This window comes from Oncorhynchus keta, chromosome 32 (assembly GCF_023373465.1).
Source record: "Oncorhynchus keta strain PuntledgeMale-10-30-2019 chromosome 32, Oket_V2, whole genome shotgun sequence".
Classification (NCBI taxonomy): Eukaryota; Metazoa; Chordata; class Actinopteri; order Salmoniformes; family Salmonidae; genus Oncorhynchus; species Oncorhynchus keta.
Genome location: NC_068452.1, coordinates 9,251,222 through 9,277,551, shown reverse-complemented (window position 1 = coordinate 9,277,551; position 26,330 = coordinate 9,251,222). Strand labels below are relative to the sequence as shown.

The window sequence follows — 26,330 nt, the reverse complement described above, 5'->3', positions numbered from 1 at the left end:
GGAAAACACTGCAAACCTATTCATTAACCGTCCCGTGACACTTTTTTCCAACGTTGAGACTAGTCAAATATCTCCATACCTCCTGGGCCAGTGGTTACGTGTGCATTACCGATTGTGCTCTTGCGAAAGGGTGACAAAATCCCATCATACACCCCATCAACTCTCGGAGACTTATTATCTGTTCGAGAGGACTATAGGTTTACCATGTACACACTGCGGGCTTGTGTGCCAAACGGCACGCTGTTCCCTATATAGTGCACTACATTTGTAGTAGTGCACTATATAGGGGAAAGGGTGCCATTTGGGAGGCACACTGCATGATGTTTTGAGTGCCTGTATCGACACGCCTCCATACCAAAAGCATTAGCAGAGGATTAGAAAACCAACTGAGAAAAGTATGCTAAAGTAAGTGTAGCGTGAGTATGGTTAATCCAAGTCATTGGGAGACGTGACGTTAACATTGAAGCTATTCCACGGGCACTATTCTCGAGTCAGTAAGGTGTGTCCAAAAAGGCACGCGATTATCTAGTGCACTATTTTCAGCCTAGCCCTTTGGGCCCGAGTCAAATGTAGTGCACTACATAGGGCTCTGATCAAAAGAAGTACAAACAAGGGTCTGAATAGCACCATAGTTGTATTTGTATTCATTATGGATCCCCATTATCTCTTCCTGGGGTCCAGCAAAATGAAGGCAGTTTATACAATTTTAAAAACATTACAATACATTCACAGATTTCACAACACACCGTGTGTCCTCAGGCCCCTACTTCACCACTACAACATATCAACAGTACAAAATCCATGTGTTCGTGTGTGTATAATGCGTATGTTATCGTGTGTGTATGCATATGTCTGTGCCTATGTTTGTGTTGCTTCACAGTCCCCGCTGTTCCATAAGGTGTAGTTTTATCAAATCAAATCAAATGTATTTATACAGCCCTTCTTACATCAGCTGATATCTCAAAGTGCTGTACAGAAACCCAGCCTAAAACCGCAAACAGTAAGCAATGCAGGTGTAGAAGCACGGTGGCTAGGAAAAACTCCCATGAAAGGCCAGAGCATACTTAAATTCACACAGGACACCGGATAGGACAGGAGAAGTACTCCAGATATAACAAACTGACCCTAGCCCCCGACACATAAACTACTGCAGCATAAATACTGGAGGCTGAGACAGGAGGGGTCAGGAGACACTGTGGCCCCATCCGATGACACCCCCGGACAGGGCCAAACAGGAAGGATATAACCCCACCCACTTTGCCAAAGCACAGCCCCCACACCACTAGAGGGATATCTTCAACCACCAACTTACCATCCTGAGACAAGGCCGAGTATAGCCCACAAAGATCTCCGCCACGGCACAACCCAAGGGGGGGCGCCAACCCAGACAGGAAGATCACATCAGTGACTCAACCCACTCAAGTGACGCAACCCTTCTAGGGACGGTATGAAAGAGCCCTAGTAAGCCAGTGACTCAGCCCCTGTAATAGGGTTAGACGCAGAGAATCCCAGTGGAAAGAGGGGAACCGGCCAGGCAGAGACAGCAAGGGCGGTTCGTTGCTCCAGAGCCTTTCCGTTTACCTTCACACTCCTGGGCCAGACTACACTCAATCATATGACCCACTGAAGAGATGAGTCTTCAGTAAAGACTTAAAGGTTGAGACCGAGTTTGCGTCTCTCACATGGGTAGGCAGACCATTCCATAAAAATGGAGCTCTATAGGAGAAAGCCCTGCATCCAGTTGTTTGCTAAGAAATTCTAGGGACAATTAGGAGGCCTGCGTCTTGTGACCGTAGCGTACGTGTAGGTATGAGTTTATTTAATTATTTAATTTTACTGCTTGCATCAGTTACTTGATGTGGAATAGAGTTCCATGTAGTCATGGCTCTTTGTAGTACTGTATGCCTCCCATAGTCTGTTCTGGACTTGGGGACTTTGAAGAGACCTCTTGTGGCATGTCTTGTGGGGTATGCATAGGTGTCCGAGCTGTGCGCCAGTAGTTAAAACAGACAGCTCGATGCATTCAACATATCAATACCTCTCAGAAATACAAGAAGTGATGAGCCAGGAGAGATTGACATGCATATTATTAATATTAGCTCTCTGTGTACATTCAAGGGCCAGCCGTGCTGCCCTGTTTTGAGCCAAATTGCAATTTTCCCAAGTCCCTTTTTGTGTCACCTGACCACACGTCTGAACAGTAGTCCAGGTGCAACAAAACTAGGGCCTTGTTGATAATCCTGTTATTAAGAAGGTAGAGCAGTGCTTTATTATGGACAAACTTCTCGCCACCTTAGCTACTGTTGTATCAATATGTTTTCACCATGACAGTTTACAATCCAGGGTTACTCCAAGCAGTTTAGTCACCTCAACTTGCTCAATTTCCACATTATTTATTACAAGATTTAGTTGAGGTTTAGGGCTTAGTGAATGATTTGTCCCAAATACAATGCTTTTAGTTTGATAAATATTGAGGACTAACTTATTCCTTGCCATCCACTCTGAATCTAACTGCAACTCTTAAGTGTTGCAGTCATTTCAGTCGCTGTAGTAGCTGACATGTATAGTGTTGCGTCATCTGCATACATAGACACACTGGCTTTACTCAAAGCCCGTGGCATGCCATTAGTAAAGATTGAAAAAAGTAATGGGCCTTTACAGCTGCCTTGGGGAATTCCTGATTCTACCTGGATTATTTTGGAGAGGCTCTCTGTTTTCTGCCCTCTGTTAGACAGATAACTCTTTATCCACAATATAGCAGGGGGTGTAAAGCCCTCAATCTTTTTATCATCAATTTCTCTCAGCCAATCATCAGTCATTTGTGTAAGTGCTGTGCTTGTTGAATGTCCTTCCCTATAAGCATGCTTAAAATTTGTTATCAATTTCAAACACAATTTTTTCCCCAGAAGTTTACTAAGGGTTGGTAACATTCTGATTGGTCAGCTATTTGAGCAAGTAAAGGGGGCTTTACTAATCTTAGATAGCGGAATGATTTTGCTTCCTTCCAAGCCTGGTGGCACACACTTTCTAGTAGGCTCAAATAAAAAATATGGCGAATAGGAGTGGCAATATCGTCCGCTATTATCCTCAGTAAATCGTAAGAAATGGCCCTGTCACCGACAGCCTTTCATTAATCTCAACTTGTCATCCTTGCAGTGGTGTAAAGTACTTAAGTAAAAATACTTTAAAGTACTACTTGAGTAGTTTTTTGGGGTATCTGTACTTACTATTTATATATTTTTGGAATATTTACTTTTTACTCCATACATTTTCCCTGACACCCAAAATTACTCGTTACATTTTGAATGCTTAGCAGGACAGGAAAAGGGTCCAATTCACACGCTTATCATGGCAACATCCCTGGTCATCCCTACTGCATCTGATCTGGCAGACTCACTAAACACACATGCTTCGTTTGTAAATGATGTCTGAATGTTGGAGTGTGCCCCTAGCTTTCCGTAAATAAATTAAAAACAACAATTGGGCACCATCTGGTTTGCTTCATATAAAGGATTTGAAATCATTTGTATTTTTACTTTTGACACTTAAGTATATCTTTGCAATTATATTTACTTTTGATACTTAAGTATATTTAAAACCAAATACTTTTAGACTTTTACGCAAGTACTATTTTACTGGGTGACTTTCACTTTTACTTGAGTCATTTTCTATTAAGGTATATTTACTTTTACTCAAGTATGACAACTGGGTACTTTTTCCATCACTGCATTCTTGTTTATTCAGGTTGGGGGTTTGGAAATCCAAGAGTATTACATCTTGAATCTGTAAGCATATACATATACAAGTCCTGAATCTTAAGCGCAACAAATGTGGGACATATTGACAAATTGGATTAACATACTGTATCACATGAATTGCAAAATTAATATGATATCATAAACATTGTAACATTTCTAAAAAGTGCACTATGCATAAATCGATCTGCCATTTTCTGGTTGCAAAAATTCAGTCTAATTTCAGTTTATGTGACAAAACGACAGTCATTGTGTGGAGAATCATTGTACCATCTAAATCACTGTGACGAAACTTAAAAAGCACAGAAATAGGGCACATATAATAGATCTACCGCTTCTTAGAATTGCTTTTAATAAGAATGACAGATCTAGAACTCACATTTTTGTTAATGTGAATTCGGTCAGGTGGCCCAAAAAGTGACATATTGTAGCTTTAACGCGTCACACGAAATGAATGATGCAGTACACAAAAAAAACAGGGTCCGTTTTGGCTCGTGAGAACCACTTTCAAAACTACTGTCCGAAATTATACAAACATTTCAGATTGCATCATTAAGGAAAATGGTTTATTTGATACATTTTCTTTTTAAAATAAATATATAACAGTGATCTGACTGTGCAGGACCTTTTTCGCAGGAGCACCACATTCAACATAAATACCTCTTCCACAATTTTTTCCGGACATTTAGCATTTTTCTATTAGCCTTGCTTACACTTACTTTGAAAAACGGGCCCAATACATGTAACACAGACAAGAGTGATTGATTTTTTTTGTGCATGTTTGAAACAGCGACCAAACTATTTTCTTGAGGGCATAAAGGTATTAGTTGCCTTGGGTGGCCAACCAGCACAGATATTAGCCACTCTATCTGTCCTCACAGAGATAACATTGTCAGTCTAACTCACTTCATCACTCGGAACCCGATAACAACTTTAACCTGACCATCTCTCAATGTTCTGGAAGTTTCTGCTGCTTGTACCAGCATGCCATAGTTGCATGTCAGTCTGCAAGGAATTTTTATGTCAAAATCTTATGTACCTTTAACGGAATGTTCACTTCTGAACTTTACAACATTAGTAATGAGATATTGACCTTACTAGTCAAGACTTGTGAAATCGCTGCATGTGACTATATGGAGAATTCAGAAGGCAAAACTAGTCGTGTAGCATTCAGTGGTTTGCAGTTGCTCTGAACTTGTGATATGCATTTGAATGGAATCTAATTTAGTTTTAGTGAATTGAAATTGAAATGAAAAGAAATTCATTTAATCCAATTTAATTTATTTGAAGTGAACTAAATGAAATATTCCCCAGATAAAGTATTTACATGGTCAGTGGAAATCTTCCTCTTCCTCCTCTTCCTCTCTCCTCTGGTAGGTCCAGGCTGAGGTGAGGTGGTGGCCATGCCTTGGGCCCTGCAGCACCCTGACACATAGAGAACCAGAGCAGTGACCCACCTAAGGAGACCAAAGTCATCCGTCACTGCATGTCGGGCCCCCGGGCCCCAGGGGTCGTGGCCTGCTGATTCCATCCATTGTTTCAGGGTGACTGCTTCTCCTAGTTGCATCAAATACAAAGGCTATTTACACACTGGCTCGGAGATGTCACCAGTCCTCATCTTGATTCCCATTAGCATGACTTGTGTGCCTCTGATTTATTCTGTGTAAGTCTGGGTTTCATTGTAGATCTAAATTAAAATGAAACGTAATTGTGATGGATTAGATGGACTAGATACAGTGCTTTCAAAAAGTATTTATAACCCTCGACGTATTCCATATTTTGTTGTGTTACAGCATGAATTCAGAATTTATTAAATAGATTTTAATATTAACAAAGTGAAAACATGTTTTTAGAAATTTTTGCAAATGTATTGAATATGAAATACAGAAATATCTCATTTACATAAGCATTCAATACATGTTAGAATTACCTTTGACAGCGATTACAGCTTTAAGAAGTCTCTAAGAGCTTTGCACAACTGGATTGTACAATATTTGCACATTATTCTTTTTAAAATGTCAAGTTGGTTGATGACCATTGCTGGACAGTCATTTTCATGCCATAGATTTTCAAGCCGCTTTAAGTCAAAACTGTAACTAGGTCACTCGGGAACATTCAATGTCGTCTTGGTAAGCAACTCCAATGTATATTTGGTCTTGTGTTTTAGGTAATTGTCCTCCTGAAAGGTGAATTTGTCTCCCAGTGTCTGTTGGAAAGCAGACTGAACAAGGTTTTCCTCTAGGATTTTCCTTGTGCTCAGCTCTATTCCTTTTAGTTGTTTTTTTTACTCCCTAGTCCTTGCCGATGACAAGCATACCCATAACATGATGCAGCCACCACCATGCCTGAACCAAATTAAGAGTTGTACTCAGTGATATGTTGTGTTGGAAGTGCCCCAAACATAAAGTTATGTATTTTTTTACTTTGGTGCCTTATTATGAAACAGAATATTTGTATACGCTACAGGCTTCCTTCTTTTCACTCTGTCAATTAGGTTAGTATTGTGGACTAACTACAATGTTGATCCATACTAAATATTCTCCTATCACAGCCATTAAACTCTGTAACTGTTTTAAAGTGGTGAAATCCCTGAGTGGTTTCCTTCATCACCGGCAACTGTGTTAGGAAGGACGCCTGTATCTTTGTAGGGACTGGGTGTCAGTGAAACAGAATGGGACAGCCCTGCTACTTACTGGCTAATTTTTAATTCATTTGTAAAAACTTGTAAAAAACGTAATTCCACTTTAACATTATGATGGGGTATTGTGTGTAGGCCAGTGACACAACATCTATATTTAATCAACTTAAAATGCAGGCTGTAACACAGCAAAATGTAGAAAATGTCAAGGGGTATGAATGCTTTGTATATCACTACTTTGTTGATTGGTTTTTGCTTAGCTCTTCATTTATTACTTTGTAATAAATCAACACTGCAATTGCCACATACCATAATCCCTAAAGTGGCCCCACACAAACTTTATGTATTTTATATTTGTTGTTTACACGAAGTGGCATGATGAATCCTCAGCTGGAGGAAATCTGCTATAATCACACATGGAGGGTAGCGTCCTAAATGGCACCCTATTCTTTATATTGTGCACTAGTTTTGACCAGAGCCCTATGGGCCCTGGTCAAAAAATAGTGTACTATGTAGTGAATAGGGTGCCATTTGGAACGCTACCTTTGGTTGTGAAAAACAGTCAGATGAAGGCAGTTTCCAAAATCCCCTAAAGATGGCAGTCAAACATGGGGCTTAGTTCACGTTGGCTTTATCGGAGTAGACAGCCATGTCACTCAGGAATGTGAGACTTGCAGTGGAATCATGAGGAGCAGAGAGATGAGGGGGAAATCTTGACAAGAAAGAGTTACACTTTCATAAACATTATGGTGCTATTTTTATTTTATTTATTTTATTACATTTGTGGCAAAAAAAATAAAATTTGTGGCAGCCTCATTCTCTCATAATCTCGACACTTGATAAAAGTCGATAACCAACCGAAAATTCCACAATATCCTTCTGTCCTCAAACCAAATTAGTAATTGATTTTAAGAGGAAGATAAATGATTCCTTTTGTGGCCGCCGGCTTTGAAATAAGGTGTATCTAGGGAACTCCCAGAGGATTGGGAGAGTGCATCTATTGAGAGGGAGAAGTAGAGCGTGAGGAGGAACTAATCACTCCATTTAAGTGTTTGGGGCAGATTGACGCAAATCTCTTTTTCCCCCCCTCAAATTCCAGGGAAGACTCTCATTTGTATATAGCTAGGCCTTTCTCACTATTGAGTGTCATGGTAGTGGATAGTGGATATAATTTGTCTCTGGAGAGTCTCACAAAAGGATATCATGTAAATCGTAGGCCTATGTCTATAGTAGAAGATCGTGTTTTAGTAAGTATCAGCATATTTTCAGTCCCTCAAATTCCATGCAAGACAATGAGTCTTGCATGGAATTTGAGGGACTGAAAATATGCTGTATTATAGGCCTTCTCACTATTAAGCATCGTTGGTAGTGGATGGCGTAGTGTATGTCATGTTTCTCATGCTGGAGGCTATAAATAAACAATAACAATATGTCATATAAATAGTCGGCCTCTGTCTATATATAGTACAAGACCATGTTTCAGCGTCAGCGTATTTTTTTTGTCCCTGTTGCAGCAAGAGTACCACAGCTTGGGAGGGGTTGGATTTCAGTGAAGTGCATTTCGGCAGATATTTTATTAGTAGTGATGCGGGAGTTTCACATCCATACCACATTATGCTTCCCCGTATAACCTCAATTCATATTCTATTCTTCCAAAATAAAGAAAGATCCTCAAGTAATCCTCAAACATTCTATTCGCCACAACAGTTGATTTTGGTTTAAACCTTGTTTTCCCACATTGTGATTCAAACCTGAGAGACTATGGGTCTTAGGTAAGTTTATTATGTATTATCCCGAGATATTGAAAGACAAGAACAAGAAGATAGAGCAAATGTGCTTGTTCATTTAGTGGACCTCCAAAGCCCACCTGGTCTGTTCTCGTCGGGGGTTCGGACGTGATCACAGCGTCCGTCATGCAGAATAACCTTTTGGCCTCAACAGCCTGCTTCCTTCAGCCACACCTCATACAGCAGCTGAGAAACCAAAGAGCGAGAGATAGCGACCCTTCTCTGTTCTTACCCACACCACCAACACTCAGGATGCATCACAAATGGCACCACTTTGGACCAGAGCCCTATCAGGCCTAGTCAAAACAAGTGCACCATATAGGGGGGTAGGGTGCCATTTGGGACACAATCTGTGCCTGCATAAGCCCTTTCCACCACAGTCGGGTGAGTCAAACAAAGTAATTAGTCAGTAAATACAGAGCAACCCAGGCGCAGCAGGGAGGGGGGCAGCCGCAAGGCAGGAAACCAACTGTGTAATTTTTCCCATCACTGTACTGTACCAAGCTGTACCCTCCTACTAAATGTCTGGGTTACTAACTGGGGTTTTTGTAGCACTTTACATTGAGTTGCACTCATACCGGTGTCGTAACCCTGTAATTACTACTCTTATAGGCTTTCATGTAGCAAGGAAATCCGCAATTACACTCTAGTTACTTAAGTGTTACGAAGCTCTTTACCACATAATATAAATTGTATGACAGGACCTCAAAGCATTGAAATGGTTCCTTTCTGTGTTGTTCATACAGCAAACTGAGAGAAACTGGTCCTGTAACTTATTTTTTATTTTCAAACTCAAAGAGATTCGTGGGGGTAGGAGATAAAAGTCTATGGAAAAAAGACTCACACACATAGTGTGAATTAGACAAGTCAAGTCCTTTTTTTGAAAAACAGCACAGTACGGCAAAGCAATACCAGAGCACTTGCAATAGTTATCGTTACTCGTCCGTAGAGAGTTTGTGGTAAAACTGTAAACAGGACACTATTGCCTCACCTTATTGTAATTTTCCACAATTACAACAATTTCATTATAAAAAAAGAAAAAGAATGGTTTCCGGGGTGTTTGTTGTTTTAAAAAGACCCCCCAGTCAAATACGGACATCGGCTTCTTCTCTTGCTTACAAGTCCACTGCCAAGACAAGAGTGTCTTCACCCTCTATAACTGTCCATGCAATGCAGCAGAGGGGGGAAAAGTGAAGGACTAAGTGTTTGTTTGTATCGGTTGAATTAACAGAGTATTGAAGTATCCACGGGAGAGCTCCAGTAATTGTAGTCCCCAGAAGGGAAGTCCTCACAACGTCAGAAGTCTTCACAACGTCAGAGGTCCTCACAACGTCAGAAGTCCTCACAACGTCAGAGGTCCTCACAACGTCAGAAGTCCTCACAACGTCAGAAGTCCTCACAACGTCAGAAGTCCTCACAACGTCAGAAGTCCTCACAACGTCAGAAGTCCTCACAACGTCAGAAGTCCTCACAACGTCAGAAGTCTTCACAACGTCAGAAGTTCACACAACGTCAGAAGTCTTCACAACGTCAGAAGTCTTCACAACGTCAGAAGTCTTCACAACGTCAAAAGTCTTCACAACGTCAAAGGTCTTCACAACGTCAGAAGTCCTCACAACGTCAGAAGTCCTCACAACGTCAGAAGTTCACACAACGTCAGAAGTCCTCACAACGTCAGAAGTCTTCACAACGTCAGAAGTCTTCACAACGTCAGAAGTCTTCACAACGTCAGAAGTCTTCACAACGTCAGAAGTCTTCACAACGTCAGAAGTCTTCACAACGTCAGAAGTCTTCACAACGTCAGAAGTCTTCACAAGGCATGATAGGGTTTCCAAGGCCTCTCATAGTCACGATGGTGGTTCAGCAACAGTGGCTACTCAGACTGAACCACTTGAAGGAAATGGGGGAAGTTAGAAAGGGGGGAGGGGGCACCAGCCCTACTGACAAACAGTCAGGTGATGGTGGTGAGTTTGGGCTGGGCACCAGCGCAATCGATATCGCTGGGTCCCGGAAGAGTCACGGAGGGAGGGGCAACACTGAGAGATCATGCCCCAGTGGTGGGGGTGGTTGGTGTGAGGGTAGAGGTGATGGTAGGGGCACCAGTGAAGGTCAGAGTGATGCCCATATCCGTGCTGATCCGACCGCCATGGGGCACGCCGTCCTCGGGAATACCTGGCAGTTCTGCTGGGTAAACAAACAATGAGTAAAATTGAAAACAACACCAGTGTGTACAAGTTACTTTAGCAATAAAACTGTGTAGTGTTACTTTAACTCTATAACACTGTGTGGTGTTACTTTAACTCTATAACACTGTGTGGTGTTACTTCAACACTATAACACTGTGTAGTGTTACTTCAACACTATAACACTGTGTAGTGTTACTTTAACTCTATAACACTGTGTAGCGTTACTTTAACTCTATAACACTGTGTAGTGTTACTTTAACTCTATAACACTGTGTGGTGTTACTTCAACACTATAACACTGTGTAGTGTTACTTTAACTCTATAACACTGTGTGGTGTTACTTCGACACTATAACACTGTGTAGTGTTAGTTTAAAACTACAGCACTGTGCACTGTTACTTTAAATCCCACAGAGACATGTACTATACATAAAGAATAGGTCATGTGAAGCAGTTGTGTTGTGTGCAGTGAAGCGGCACTACAATGGGGTGACATGTCGGGACAAATGGATTTCACCTATCCCACTAACTCTTAGATCAGTGTTCATGAAGGAAATGAGAGGAGGAGGGAGGAAAAAGAGGCCACTGGTTGAGCAATTTAGAACTGGCTAGAGTGCAGCACTCTGCGGCTGAGCAAGAGAGCAGCGTGGCTGACCCATTCTGTTTCACTGACACCAGGGGACCCAATCAACAGGCGCTACTTCCCGATAGAGAGCAGAGGCTAAACGCCCCCGAAGCCTTATTCTCTCTTTCTTCTCTTTCGTTTTCTTTCTTTCTCCTGAGTCCCTTCACTGGTCCTCCCCTCAAAAGATGGCAACCCTGACCCCTCGGAACGATGTTAGCAAACCTCGGCCCGAATAATTGGCGGAGAGGCTCCTTTAAACAATGGCCTCCAGCGGTGTTAGGGCAACGCACAGGGGTCAGTGAGGAAGTTCACCAAAGGATGCCTGAGGGGGTTTCTGGGTAGAGAGAAACATTTTGTACGGGGGGGAAATAATCCTGTACGCTCGTTAATTTGTGGGCCCGTAATCGCCTATTGTCTGGGAAGGGAAAAGGACGATTTTGCCCCATCCTTGGCTAATTTTGCGGAATAAGAAGAAAAGAAAGAAGAGGGCCAAACGACCAGGGAACAGTCATTTCTGCAGTGCAGAGGGGTCCGGGGGCTTTCTGCATGGCTTGCTTCGGATCTGAACTGACAGGTGCATTGTTTCCCAAGGACCCATAAGCTCAATAATCGCAAGGGGAAGAAAACGTAATGCTCCTTCTGAGGAGTCTTTAATTGACTTTGGTTCGAAGTAATGTCGCCGAGTGACCGTATTAGAAAAACCCACCGAGTCTCGAGTCTCTCTCCAGTCTCGGCCGTGAGCGGCTCGCTTAATCTTCCCCGTTTGCCGGGGCTTAATGAAAATATCTTATGAAGGAACTGGAGCCCTTAATCAAATAAGACGGGGAAACCATTTCATGTCCCTCGTTAATGATCAATTCATTCAATGGGACGTAAAAAGAATATCGCTCATCTCTCATGATTAAATTGACCCCGCAATCTTTGAGAGCTTTACCTTAATTAGCCACTCAACAAGGCCGAAATGCAACTGCGAGGGAGCTGGATGCCGCCGTCACTCAGTAGACGGCAGAGGAAGGTTGACTCTCGGCCCGTGTCTGTCGTGCTTCTGTTCCCGTAGGATTTCGGACGCCGCCTCCTACCCCATGAACAATTGTCACGTGACAAATTCGTTAGCGCTATGGCTTTTCATCGAGCATTCACTTCGGCTGTTTCTGAGCACGTCTGAGAAGTCGACTATGCTTTCTTTCTTCTCCTCTCTCCGATGGTTGACCCTTTGACAGTGGGCAGCCATAGCAAGTTCTTTCCCACAGTGGGTGTGAGAAGCGGGAGCAAGGAAAGGTCGTTATTTCTGTCCACGTGACCAGTCAAATAAATCAATTGGTCACACCACCGGCGTGTACAGGTTTCATTTAGACAAAGTCCATTAGCTTTGGCCAGCCTTTTCATCCTCCTGCATATGGCAGTCGCTTCATGCTGCATGTATGTACCGTACACACTCTGTCTCTGTGTGTCCGTGCTCGCATACCACTTAGTATGCATGCCTTATACATTCTTCATGATGCTGCTGTGAGCTCGGGAAAAGTCTTGGGACAGTGACACATTTGTTGTCGTTTTGGCTCTCTATTCCAGCACATTGGATGTGAAATGATACAACGACTGTGGGGTTAAAGTGCAGACTGTCAGCTTTAATTTGAGTGTATTTTCATCCATATCGGGCGAACCGTTTAGAAATTCAAAAGTATCGGGACAAATTCCCTTATATGTTAAGTAGTCAAAAGTTTAGTATTTGGCCACCATATTCCTAGTACGCGACGGTTACATCAAGCTTGTGACTCTACAAACTGGATGCATTTGCTGTTTGTTTTGATTGTGTTTAAGATTATTTTGTGCCCAAATGAATGGTAAATCAGGTATTGATATTGTGGAGTCACTTTTATTGTTAAATACGAATAGAATAGGTTTCTAAACACGTCTGCATTAATGTGGATGCTTGATACTTACAGTGCGTCCCTTTGGGCTCTGTGCTAAGTCCGCAAGGGGTCACATGTAGTGCCACTGTCCCTCCACGCCCATACCCATACCCATCCCACCCATGGGCCCTACGGGGAGAGAAGAGGGACAAATGAGAGAGTTGTGAGGATGGGGGAAGAGAAGGGGGATAGAGATGAAGAGGACAAAGACTTATTATTTGGGTCAGTGAGGTGAGGCAATGCAAATATTGCAATGTGACTGGTCACACCTGGTCAAGACTGTAGGGGGAGAGGGAGGGCAGGGGAGATAGGGTGAGTAAATTATACTGTGACAGGGGAGGGGTGAATGGGAAACAGTCAGGTCCATGGTGTGTGTTTGAGGGACTCAAAAGTGTGTGTGTGTGTGTGTGTGTGTGTGTGTGTGTGTGTGTGTGTGTGTGTGTGTGTGTGTGTGTGTGTGTGTGTGTGTGTGTGTTTGCGTGCGTGCGTGCGTGCGTGCGTGCGTGCGTGCGTGTGTGTGTGCATGCATGTGCGTGTGTGTATGTGTGTGTCTGGGACGTAGGAGTTAAGAGATAGGAGTCTTTACCAGGTGGTCTGATTCCCATGTGTGTCTGGCCATCCATAACGAACCCTCCCATTGGTTGACCATCTGGGGTGTAGGGCCCTCCTCCAGTCACTGGCGAAAAGACACAGGCCGAGACAGAAGGAATTGCTAATTAGAATATTGCATAAGTTTTAATTACCGGTGCGCCCCCATAAAACGTTCCCTCTCCCGGTTTGGTCTGTCCTCATTATTCTCTCACTATTATCCTCTAATCACAAGATTATTTGGTAGGTAATTTTCTTCATCAACAGGCTTAATTACTAACACATGACTTTGTTTGTATTGGTAAGAGTTAATATCAAGTTTTTCGTTATGGCTTATGCTGTGAAAGAGCAACTTGATATCAGCAAATAGATTACTGTTCTGGCAACTTGAACGTAATTACCTCGAAATACACAGCAGCACTGTAAATGGGAGATAAGTAACTTATAACAACACGTTGACTCATTAAACACGCGTTTAAGCGAACCACTTAACCATGATTATAGTACGTAATTAAGGAACTACTTTTCCACCAGGTTACTATTTAATCCATCCACTGTCGCTTATGGAACAATTAGTGGCAGAGGAAGGGGCTGTGATTCGGCTTTCTGTCTCCCTCATATCATAAAGTGTAGGCAGCCTCAGGTAGAGAAGCTGGTTCTGGTTACATGAGCCGGAGCAACAGTTCAAGCTCCTCGGTCCGTCTTTGAACTTTACAGAGTCCCCCTAATGCAACCCTAACCCCTCACCCTCATCACAGGTCATACATTTTACAGCAGCTCCAAAACAAGGCATGTGCCAGGGGACTGCTCTGTCTTTAGCAGAGAGGGAGAGAGAGGAAGATAGAGAGAGAGAGAGAGAGAGAGAGAGACTAACGAAGTAAACCTACTCAACAACTTTTTTACAGTAGACAACATGTGTTTTTTTTATCAACAGTTTTAATTCTGAAATTAAATTTCAATTTGTAAAATAGCTAAGGAAAACGACCGGTCATATTTTAGCTTCAGTTTCACTTGCTCCTTGTTTGTTTTTAATCTAAGGTTAAACGTTTAATGGGCTGGCTAGTCAAGGTGATTATAGCGTCTTTGTCTGGGCTAATCCTCTGGGTTTGAGTGTCCCTTCACTCCCGTAGTTAAGTCCGTTCGTTCAGTTAAACACATCGAAGACCAGAAGGGGCAAGACTGGAGATAGTAGCAGGAGACGTACACCACCGATTAATTTATGTTTTAATTCATGTAAAAAAAATGTTGAGATATTTGAAGATTTATTTTGATCTATGTTGACCTGTTTACTTGACTAGTTCATATTCCTGCGTTGACTTGAAGTGAAACAACTGTACCGCATGAATTGAAACCCCTCAAATTTGACGGGAGACTTGCCTGCTCTATTGGACTGGTCGATCATGGGCTGTACAATTCTTCGTCTCGCGTTGATGAACCTGAAAGAGAGGGAATGAGGGAGGGAGGGAATAGGGGAGGGCAGTGGAGGCGAGAGAGAAGACAGCAACACGTTATAAATGAGGCCTGGCGAGCAGCATATGATTTCAATGTACTGTTTTGGGACCACAGAGGAAAAGCATTCATTCGACTCTGGCGTTACGAGAAGAAAAAAAAAGACTCGCTGTCAGCGATGGTTGCCTGACGTTGTCCAGGCGTCTGGTCAACACTTCACTAAAAGAACGTGGAAACCTCAACTTCCTCTCAAACTGTGGCTTTCAAAGAAAAGAAAATGGCTTCATGGACAGTAACTGTGATTCTTATCAAGCCAAACACCTAGAATATCTATGAGTTCATAGCAAACGGCCGCTGCTGGTGGAAGCAGACACTTCTTTGATATCCACCAATACAGTAGACACTTGATATACTGTCTCTGAAAATGTTGGTCCTTTAAGTCCAAAACATTTCATGTCACAGCAAAAATCTATTTAGCTTTTCAATACATAAAATACACCAAGCACTGATTCAGTAAAGTCCTCAAGTACTAGTGTAGTTTTTTAGTGTACTATCCCCTTAGCACACATCCAAACAAAGCTCATACAACTAAATCTCTGTGCTGTGGGATACCTGAGGTGCATTACGGAAGAGCAATGTTTGCAGAGAGTTGTCCTACATTCATACACGTCCCCTCTAAGTATAAATGTGCTCTTGAAAGCCATCATTCTGGTATGCATGATCCCTGACCTTTGACCCTGGCGGCCCCGTGACCCAGCGCCCTCGGCAGAGGAGCACTCTGGTCTTGCTCAGCCTAAAGCCTTGTGAACCCGCCCCGTGACCCCTGCCGACCCAGGGAGTGAAAGCTCAGTGGTTCCAACTTGATTTATGTCCCCCTGCCTTTTTACCCCTGGCGGGATGGTTCCATTTCATCTTTTTCTTCGGGAAAAAAAGAGAGAAGAGAAAAGGGGAGGAACGGGTTTCCTTTTCAGGGAAACAAAAGCCACAACACTCCTTTCAGCATGGCCTGAAAAAAGGCAGAAGCAGGGGGTGGCAGGGGGGCGGAGGAGTGGGAGGAGGAGTGGGGGGGGGTGAAGATGAGGGGGAGAAGAAGACACTAAGAGAGAAGTGAGGAGAAGAGGCCGAAACTGAACGAGAAAACCGAGTCATATGACGAAGCCTATCTAGAGCTGCATGCTTTTTCAGTGTAATAACATACTGTATATCTATCAGACAATAAAAATGTGGCTATTAGGTGATGTTTTGGGTGATAGAACCATAAAGATAAAGGGGAACCAATTACTTTCATATCAACAAAGCCTTGACAAATGAGGCGCAAAGTCCCTTAGGCCAGAGTGCTTCCACAAAAAACCACAAGAAGGACATTTCCTTGATGATACTGTGACGAATCATGGTGGTGAGCACAGGGGGTGTATGTCGTGTTAGGGGTCTCAAAGGAGAGAGAGATAGAGGGAGAGAAAGGGGTGGAGAGGCTGTGGGGCGCACTGTTTGTGTGAAAGCCTGGGCGCCACCACACACCCCCTAGCTCCGCCTTTTAAGCAGCCAATGAAAGGGGGAATAGAGCGCCATGTGGCGCGGCCAAGGCTGCGTCCTCTGTTAGGGAGTTAAAAGTTTCACCCCTGCGCGAACCCTTCACACCATGGGACTGCGTTTATGGCCCTGCTTCAGCCCTCCGCTTCCCACCGTACAATAAGTGCGACCATCCACCCCTCTCTGGCTCCCACTCCCACAATAGAGGCCTATTCTTCTGACTAGACGTGTTGTAAAAACCCACCACTTTTGAAAAGCGTTGTTTTTCTGAAGAAAAACATTATTTTACGACGGCTTTGTGTGATATGAACTTGTGCGCTTAGCGTGTAGTGAAGTAAGCACTTCTAGATTCAGCCAGTGTATCCACAATAGAGTTAGGGTCAATTCCATTTTCAATTCAATCATCTCAGGAACTATTGCATTGAAAAGCCTTCCCTTTACTTTCACTTTCTGAATTGAAATGGAATTGACCCCAACCCTGATCCACAACTTTATAAATACTACCTGACCACCAAGCACCATCAAATGTACACTTAAAAACACAGACCGAAAAGCATTTTCTGTTTAAAGTAATGCCCCCAAGAAAGGACAACCCCAACAACTGAAATATCCTTTAGCTAATTTGGTGCGGTGGCATCTGTTCTCGTCCACTGCAGGCTGCAGAGCTGGAGCCTCAGCACGGTGAAACGCCTCTCCTGTGAGGATTAAAATAAACGAGCGCTCCCCTCCAGTCTGGGCTCCCCTGGTCGTAAAATGGCCCCTAAACCCACCTCCCCGGGTGTCATTCTCAGGTCAGCTTCCCCCTACCCCCTCCCCTCCCCTCCCCCTCGGTCCCCCCACAACTCCCCCCTTGCACGCCCGCCCTTGGGTGTGTTTGATTAAACCAGTCCAGCTGTTTGCTGTGAAAACACCATTGACATCACCCCCCCCCCGTTCTCACCTGTTCCAATCAGCATATGGCCCTGTTATGAGGTAGGGGGGACTTAAACGCTTCGGCAACCTCTCCACAACCTATCCTACTGCACTTAGTATGTGACTGATAAACGAGCCCATGCATGTACAGTATATTCAAAGCACTAACAGCAATGTCAATTGAACGATGACTATGCAATGCATGTTTTATTTATTTTACCTTTATTTAACTAGGCAAGTCAGTTAAGAACAAATTCTTATTTTCAATGACTGCCTAGGAACAGTGGGTTAACTGCCTGTTCAGGGGCAGAACGACAGATTTGTACCTTGTCAGCTCAGGGATTTGAACTTGCAACCTTCCGGTTACTAGCCCAACGCTCTAACCACTAGGCTATGTGTATGTCGAGGAAATGGAATGTGCTGCTGCTTCATTTAAATCAGTGGTGTAAAGTACTTAAGTAAAAGTACTTTCAAGTACTACTTATGTCGTTTTTTGTGGTATCTGTACTTTGCTTTTCTATTTATATTTTTGAGAACTTTTACTTATACTTCACTACATTCCTAAAGAAAATAATATAGTTTTTACTCATACATTATTTTCCCTGACACCCAAAAGTACTTTGAAAACTTAGCAGCACAGGAAAATGCTCCAATTCACACACTTATCAAGAGAACATCCATGGTCATCCCTACTGCCGCTGATCTGGTGCACTAAACACACATGCGTTGTTTGTAAATTATGTTGGAGTGTGCTCCTGTCTCTCCATAATAAAAAAAACAAGAAAATGGTGTCGCCTTCTTTGGTTAAGAAGAAGTATATGTATTTATATACAAATATGGAATTTGAAATGTTTTATACTTTTACTTTTGATACTTAAGTATATTTTTTGGACCAAATACTTTTACACTTTTTACACAAGTAGTATTTCACTGGGTGACTTCCACTTTTACTTCAGTCATTTTCTATTAAGGTATCTTGACTTTAACTCAAGTATGACAATGTAGTACTTTTTCCACCACATAAATTCCAAAGAGGACATAGAAAGAAATGGGAGAAAAAACGTCAGCGCCAGCCGCTGAGTTGAGAGGCCAAACGGCTCTGAATTCCTACACACACGCTCGAATATGTGTAACGTTCCACCGCAGCCGGCGATTCCAAGAACAGTACTTGTGTGTGTGTGTGTGTGTGTGTGTGTGTGTGTGTGTGTGTGTGTGTGTGTGTGTGTGTGTGTGTGTGTGTGTGTGTGTGTGTGTGTGTGTGTGTGTGTGTGTGTGTGTGTGTGTGTGTGTGTGTGTTAGTGCGCGCGCGCGCATGTGTGCCAGCGTGCTTGTACACATACATACGTGCATACGCACAACCATGCATGTGTCTGTGTGTGAGTGTGCACATTTGTGTGTCTGTGTGTGATTCAAAGGTTGGTGCTTTTAACGAAAAGGACATACGCGGGCGTCACCTACAACTCCCCACGGCAACATTAGGCTCTGTCGTTGAACAGTGGGAGGCCATTACCTCATCACTAAACCCCCCCTTACCCCCCTTACAACCGTCAGTGGGTACCTCTCGCCAAACTCAGAGGAGTGTTTCCATTAACTAAACTGTGAACCCGCCATCTCTCCATACACAGACAGACACACACACAGATACTGGTAGAACATAGAAATACGCACACACACACACACACACACACACACACAAGTCCATTTAAAAGCATATATGGGAGAGACACCAGCAAGAAGGCCTCATTTGCAGTTTTCTGAAAGCAAAGTTGGCTAAACTTGCAAATTCATTTGTATTTCTCAGCATAATGCAAGAGAAAAACCTGGACTCCCTCTGAAAATCAGCTCGCCAGCCAAGTTACCACGGTAACAGACAAATAATAGATGACACAATATTAGCGTTGCTGCTACACTAATAGCAAGAAGTCATCAATCTCCATCAAATGAAACAATATTTCCCATACCCCACCCCTCACCACCCATCCAGAATGTGCAAGCATCCTATCTACCCCTCTATTTATATTCTTCCTCTCCCTCCATTCCCCACCCCACCTCTCTCACACCCCTGATTCCCATGGGGCCCGTGTGGTACTACTACCTGCATGCTAGGATGAGCAGCTAACCAACGCCCCCGAGAACCTATCCTGATTGTGTCCCTAATGGCACCCTATTCCCTATATAGTGCACAACTTTTGACCAGAGCCTATGGTCAAAAGGAGTGTAAGGGGCACTGGTCAAAAGTAGTGCAATATAAAGGGAATAGGGTGCCATTTGGAACACACACAATGTTTCACGACCTCGCCGTCCTTGAAAGAGGAAAAGTGTGTCGCTGAGTGTGGACCAGCAACAAGCTGGGTTCTCCGCTCTACCTGGCTACAGCACATGTCCTTTCTGTATGAGTTTTGAAACAGAGTGAATCGGAAAGGTACTACTGTGAACTGTCCAATAGCAATGCAGATTTTGGTTTCCATTGTAAGACATTTTTCTACGGTGTGCCTGACTGAACAGGACCCAGGCAGGCATAAGTGCTGATTGCAGCTGAGTGTGCAGGAACACGCTGGGTTCTCCTCTCTACCTGGGTACAGCACCTGGCCTCTCTGTGTGAGCCATTACCTTCCGCCCAATAACCATGGCAGTGTGGCACACCGCAGGCCATCTTCGCTAGTTTTTGCTAATTATTACTGCACTATTCAGGTAAGAGTGAGTTTGAGATTTCAGATCTTTGTGGCGCATGTATTTGTATTTATTGTGCATCCCCTCTTCCTGGGTTACAGCCAAATTAAGGCAGTTATGTACAATTAAAAACACGACATTACATTTCACTACAGATTTCAGAACACATTAAGTGTGTGCCCTCAGGCCACTACTCTACTACCACATATCATATACAACACAAAATCCATGTGTAAGTGTCTGAATAGTGCGTATGTTATCATGTGTGTGTATGTGTGTCTCTTCACGGGCCCCGCTGTAACATAAGATGTATTTTAATTCTTTTTTAAAAATCAGATTTTACTGCTTGCACAAATTACTTGACGTGGAATAGAGTTCCATGTAGTCATGGCTCTATTTAGTACTGTGCACCTCCAATAGTCTGTCCTGGACTTGGGGACTGTGAATAGACCTCTGGTGGTATGTCTTGTGGAGTATGCATGGGTGTCTGAGCTGTGTGCAGTAGTAGTTTAAAAAGACAGCTTGGTGCATTCAACATGTCAATACTTCTCGCAAGTACAAGTAGTGATGAAGTCAATCTCTCCTCTACTTTGGGCCATGCATATTATAAATGTTAGCTCTCTGTGTACATTTAAGGGCCAGCCGTGCTGCCCTGTTCTGGGCCAGTTTTAAGTCCCTCTTTGTGGCTCCTGGCCACACTACTGCAGTCCAGGTGTGACAAAACTAGGGCCTGTAGGACCTGGCTACAGGCCCTAGTGCTGTTAAGAAGGTAGAGTAGCAATTTATTATGGACAGACCTCTCCCCATCTTAGCTACTGTTGCATCAATGTGTTTTGACCATGACAGCTTACAATCCAGGGTTACTCCAAGCAGTTTAGTCTCCTCAACTTGCTCAATTTCCACATTATTCATTACAAGATTTAGTTGAGGTTTAGGGTTTAGTGAATTATTTGTCCCAAATACAATGCTTTTAGTTTTTTAAATATTTAGGACTAACTTACATATTTCTTGCCACACATTCTGAAACTGACTGCAGTTATTTGTTAAGTGTTGCAGTAATTTCAGTAGCTGACATGTATAGTGTTGAGTCATTAGCCAGTTGCAGGTCATTAGTAAAGATTTTTAAAAGTAAGGGCCCTAGACAGCTGCCCTGGGGATTGCCTGACTTTACCTGAATTATGTTGGAGAGGCTTCCATTAAAGAACACCCTCTGTGTTCTGTTAAGACAGGTAACTCGATGCACAATACATCAGGGGATGTAAATCCATAACGCACACATTTTCCCAGCAGCAGATTATGATTAATAATGTCAAAAGCAGCACTGAAGTCTTAAAAAACAGCTTCCACAATCTTTATATTCTCAATTTCTCCCAGCCAATCATCAGTCATTTGTTTAAATGCCGTACATGTCGAATGCCCTTCGCTATAAGTGTGCTGAAAATATGTTGTTCATTTCTCTACTGTGAAATGGTAACAGACTGATTGGTCGACTGTTTGATCCAGTAAAGGGTGCTTTGCTATTCTTGATAGTATAATTAATGTTGCTTCCCTCCAGGCCTGAGGGCACACACTTTCCTGTAGTCTTAGATTGAATAGATGGCAAAGAGGAGAGGCAATATAGTCTGCTATCATCCTCAGAAATGTTCCATCAAGTTGTCAGACCCAGGTGGTAGACAACAATACTATTTTCCCCTCTTCCACACTCACTTTACGGAATTAAAAATGACAATAGTTGTCTTTCATAATTTGTTCAGTTATGCATGGATGTGTAGGTTCAGAATGTGGTTGGCATGTCATGCCTACGTTTACTAATCTTGCCAATGAAATACTCATTTAAGTAGTTGGCAATATCAGTGGGTTTTGTGATGAATGAGCCATCTGATTCAGTGAATGGAGCCAAGTTAGTATTTTTGCCCAAGATTTAATTTAAGGTGCTCCAAAGCTTTTTACTATCATTCTTTATATAATTTATATTTGTTTCATAGTACCGTTTCTTCTTGTTTTTGTTCAGTTTAGTCACATGATTTCTCAATTTACAGTACGTTTCTGGCTATGCAGCCAGACTTATTTGCCATTCCTGTAGCCTCATCCCTCTCAACCATACAATTTTTCAATTCCTCATCAGCCCACAGGGATTTAACCGTTTTTCCAGTGCTTTTCTTAATGGGTGCGTGCTTATTAGTAACTGGAATAAGCAATTTCATAAATGTGTCAAGTGCAGCATCTGGTTGCTCCTCATTAAACAGAAAATATTATTTACATATATGTATGACCTCTTATACAATATATTAGGCACAGCCTTTGGAATTGTGGTTTTCCTAGATATAGCCACTATAGAGTATTATGATCACTACATCTGATGGATTTGGATACTGCTTAAGAGCAGATTTCTGCAGCATTGGTATAGATGTGACCAATACATGTGGATGATTTCCTTCCTGTGATGTTTGTAAATACCCTGGTAGGTTGACTGATAACCTGAACCAGGTTGAATATTTTTTTGAGTGGGCAGCTTGATGGAAGCCAGTCAATATTTACATCACCCCCCAAAAAATAGACCTCTTTGTTGATATCACATACTGTACATTATTAAGCATTTCTCACATATTATCCACATTCTGACTGTTAGCAATTGGTGGTCTATAGCAGCTTCCCAAAAGAATGGGCTTTAGTTGAGGCAGGTGAGCCTGCAGCCATATTACTTCAACAGCATTTGACATGAGATCCTCTCTAAGCTTTACAGGAATATGACTCTGAACATAAATGGCAACACCTCCACCAGTGGCATTCCTGTCTCTTCTGAAGATGTTGAAACCATGTATTGCTACCACTGTATAATTAAAGGTATTATCTAAGTGAGTTTCAGAGATAGTCAGTAAATGAATGATATCTGTTACTAGGGAGTTATTGATTTCGTGAACCTTGTTTCAGATTCAGATGAAGATGCGGTGTTTAATAGTCACATGTACAGGGTTGCAGGTGCGATTTCACGGAACAGTAAAAAACCTTAGGCTTCGCGCTTCAACATGCAGGACTTAGTGAAATAAAATAATGAACATGGCAATAAAACAACAACGATAGAAATAGAAATAGCACTATATACATAATAACAACTGTGGCAGCGATTAATAAATTGAGGTGGAGGCAGAGTAAAGACTGTTGAAGGGGTGTGGTGGGGTGGAATGACCATAGCGGGAGCACCGTGACTATTGACTGAAATAAAAACAATACAAATTGCAATAAAAAAAAAAGTTAGAATATACATTATTAACAACTGCAATAGCGATGAATGGACCACCCGATGTCACAGGAAGGCCATAAAGATCATCAAGGACAACAACCACCCGAGCCACTGCCTGTTCACCCCGCTATCATCCAGAAGGCGAGGTCAGTACAGGTGCGTCAAAGCAGGGACCGAGAGACTGAAAAACAGCTTCGATCTCAAGGCCATCAGACTGTTAAACAGCCACCACTAACATTGAGTGGCTGCTGCCAACACACTGACTCAACTCCAGCCACTTTAATAATGGGAATTGATGTGAATTGATGTCAAATATATCACTAGCCACTTTAAACAATGCTACCTTATATAATGTTACTTACCCTACATTATTCATCTCATATGTATATACTGTACTCGATACCATCTACTGCATTTTTATGTAATACATGTATCACTAGCCACTTTAAACTATGCCCCTCGTTTACATACCCTACATTACTCATCTCATATGTATATACTGTACTCGATACCATCTACTGCATCTTGCCTATGCCGCTCTGTACCATCACTCATTCATATATCTTTATGTACATATTCTTTATCCCTTTACACTTGTGTGTATAAGGTAGTAGTTTTGGAATTGTTAGTTAGATTACTCGTTGGTTATTGCTGCATTGTCGGAACTAGAAGCACAAGCATTTCGCTACACTCGCATTTAACATCTGCTAACCATGTGTATGTGACAAATACATTTGATTTGATTTGATTTTGATTTGAATGTCATCAGGGTAGGCTACACATGTTGATGTGGGCTATTTTTAGCACTTCTGAGATTCGTGATTGTTTTTATTGCTTTACTGGGAGGCTTATCAGAGGTCGACATGACAGTGATATTTATGTTGGAGCTGATAGTGCAGGGTGAGCTGCACACAGTGGACTCCCTACTAGGGCACGCTACCTCAGTGCTCACAATATAACTCCGGTTCATAGGCAGATGATGAGCGCATACAACAGCTGTAGAATTGACAGAGGATTGTTCTGTGGGTATTGATTTTGACAGATGCATATTGGGAAATACTGTGCATAGTGCATACATATAAAGGCTAAACAGTAGTTGGAATGGTGTAGAGTTAAACCACAAACCACTGATTGCATTTTCTGTATTCTGTATTTGCTCATGTATATTGCTGCGTATATTCGCCTAGGCTGGGGTTCAATTGGATAGGATGTCTGTGCATCTGTACATGTGAAGACTGAGATTTCTCATAGAGTAATTGAATCATCATTCTTGTCTATGTTTTGCCTCCATAACCAGACAGCATTAAACCCCTTGCAGGCTATTACCGCATACTTTGTTAATAACTGTGGATAATTATTCATAAAATAGATCAAAGTACAGTGAAGTGTCCTACTTTCTTCTTTCAGATGAGTAAATACTGTAGTAAATGCACCGCGCACCACTGGAACTATTCTACAGGTTTCCTCTCATTCCAATTAACTGAAGCCAACAGACTGTAAGGGGGGATATTTCCGGGTGTTCCCCCGAGGAATTAATCATTCAAATCATTAGATGCAGGTTGCCTGGGGTGGAGTAAACTAACTAAGGCAGCATCCCAAACGGCATCCCATTCCCTATATAGTGCATTACTTTTTACCGGAGCCCTATGGGGAATAGGTTGCCATTTAAGACGAGGCCTAAGTATTACTGCCATGTAAACACACGCAGACGCCAAACAACCCCAATCCAACTCACCAATTGTTGACTTGTAGGATCGTTAACCCCGTGTCCTGGGCCAGTTGTTTCTTCTGCTCTTCCGAAGGGTAAGGATGCTGTTTCAACGAGAAAAAGAAAAAGAAAGACCATATGAATATAAAGGAAATAGTAACTGAAAGAAAACAAAAAATGGCTTTTGTGTTGTTTGTGTCGTTGTGGCTGTGCTAGCAGCGGCAGCTGCTTATTAGTGTGAACAAATGGAGGTGTGGCTCCAAAGACTCATTAGGGCAATATGAAAAGGAATTATAATTAATGGTGTGTGTGTGTGTGTGTGTGTGTGTGTGTGTGTGTGTGTGTGTGTGTGTGTGTGTGTGTGTGTGTGTGTGTGTGTGTGTGTGTGTGTGTGTGTGTGTGTGTGTGTGTGTGTGTGTGTGTGAGCCAATTAAAGAGTTTACCAGAGTGGAGAAACAGCTATATTAATTAGGGGTGATACTAGTGCTTTGCACATACACACACACACACACACACACACACACACACACACACACACACACACACACACACACACACACACACACACACACACACACACACACACACACACACACACACACACACACAAGCTCCACACAAGTGTAGGTTGAGCTGGCTCTCTTAGCAGTGGGGGGGGATATAGATACAGGCGTGTGTGTGTGTGTGTGTGTGTGTGTGTGTGTGTGTGTGTGTGTGTGTGTGTGTGTGTGTGTGTGTGTGTGTGTGTGTGTGTGTGTGTGTGAGTGAGTGAGTGAGTGAGTGAGTGAGTGAGTGAGTGAGTGAGTGTGTAGTGAGTGGGAGTGTAAGTCACACGGGAAGACTCCCAATGCATTTAACAGCGCTCCCTTTTCTATTTACTTTCCCCTCCTACTCCCTAATCTGACAGAACTGGATAGGGGAGCACTATGTCAGTAACTAAACCAAGCCTATGGCTTTCAACCACCTCCAGACCTGTCAAGTCCGTGAGAATACGGGAGCTACGATATAGGAAAGTAGGTCAAACTATGGGTTGACCAGAAGAGGAAAACATCTACTGTCCCAACCCTTCATAGGCCGTATCCACATCCGACCGTGATTGGGAGTCCCATAGGGCGGCGCACAATTGTCCCCAGCATCGTCTGGGTTTGGCCGGTGTAGGCAGTCATTGTAAATAAGAATTTGTTCTTAACTGACTTGCCTCGCTAAATATAGGTTACATTTTAAAAAATTAAAAAATGACATCTAATGCTATTTAACATCAAATCAGAAACCAGACCTCCACTGTGACCAGTTCAAACCATCTGAGATGCCAAACACCTGCAGGCCAATTCC

At 42.7% G+C, this 26,330-nt stretch overlaps 1 protein-coding gene across 3 annotated transcripts in view; it reads right to left on the bottom strand.

Annotated features, from left to right (window-relative positions):
• Positions 1 to 8,944: 8,944 nt before the first annotated feature.
• Positions 8,945 to 26,330, bottom strand: part of LOC118365012 (homeobox protein Meis1) — a 70,747-nt gene continuing 53,361 nt past the window's right edge. For 2 of the 3 annotated variants that reach the window (XM_052490638.1, XM_052490641.1), the window contains exons 9-13: positions 25,026 to 25,102; positions 14,866 to 14,924; positions 13,487 to 13,576; positions 12,932 to 13,029; positions 8,945 to 10,361 (exon numbers count right to left, since the gene is read on the bottom strand). In XM_052490638.1, coding sequence (XP_052346598.1) covers positions 12,971 to 13,029; positions 13,487 to 13,576; positions 14,866 to 14,924; positions 25,026 to 25,102 — 285 coding nt within the window. In that variant the 3' untranslated portion in view covers positions 8,945 to 10,361; positions 12,932 to 12,970. Of the gene's footprint in view, positions 10,365 to 12,931; positions 13,030 to 13,486; positions 13,577 to 14,865; positions 14,925 to 25,025; positions 25,103 to 26,330 lie in introns of all 3 variants that reach the window. The other variant, XM_052490639.1, reaches the window with a different exon arrangement.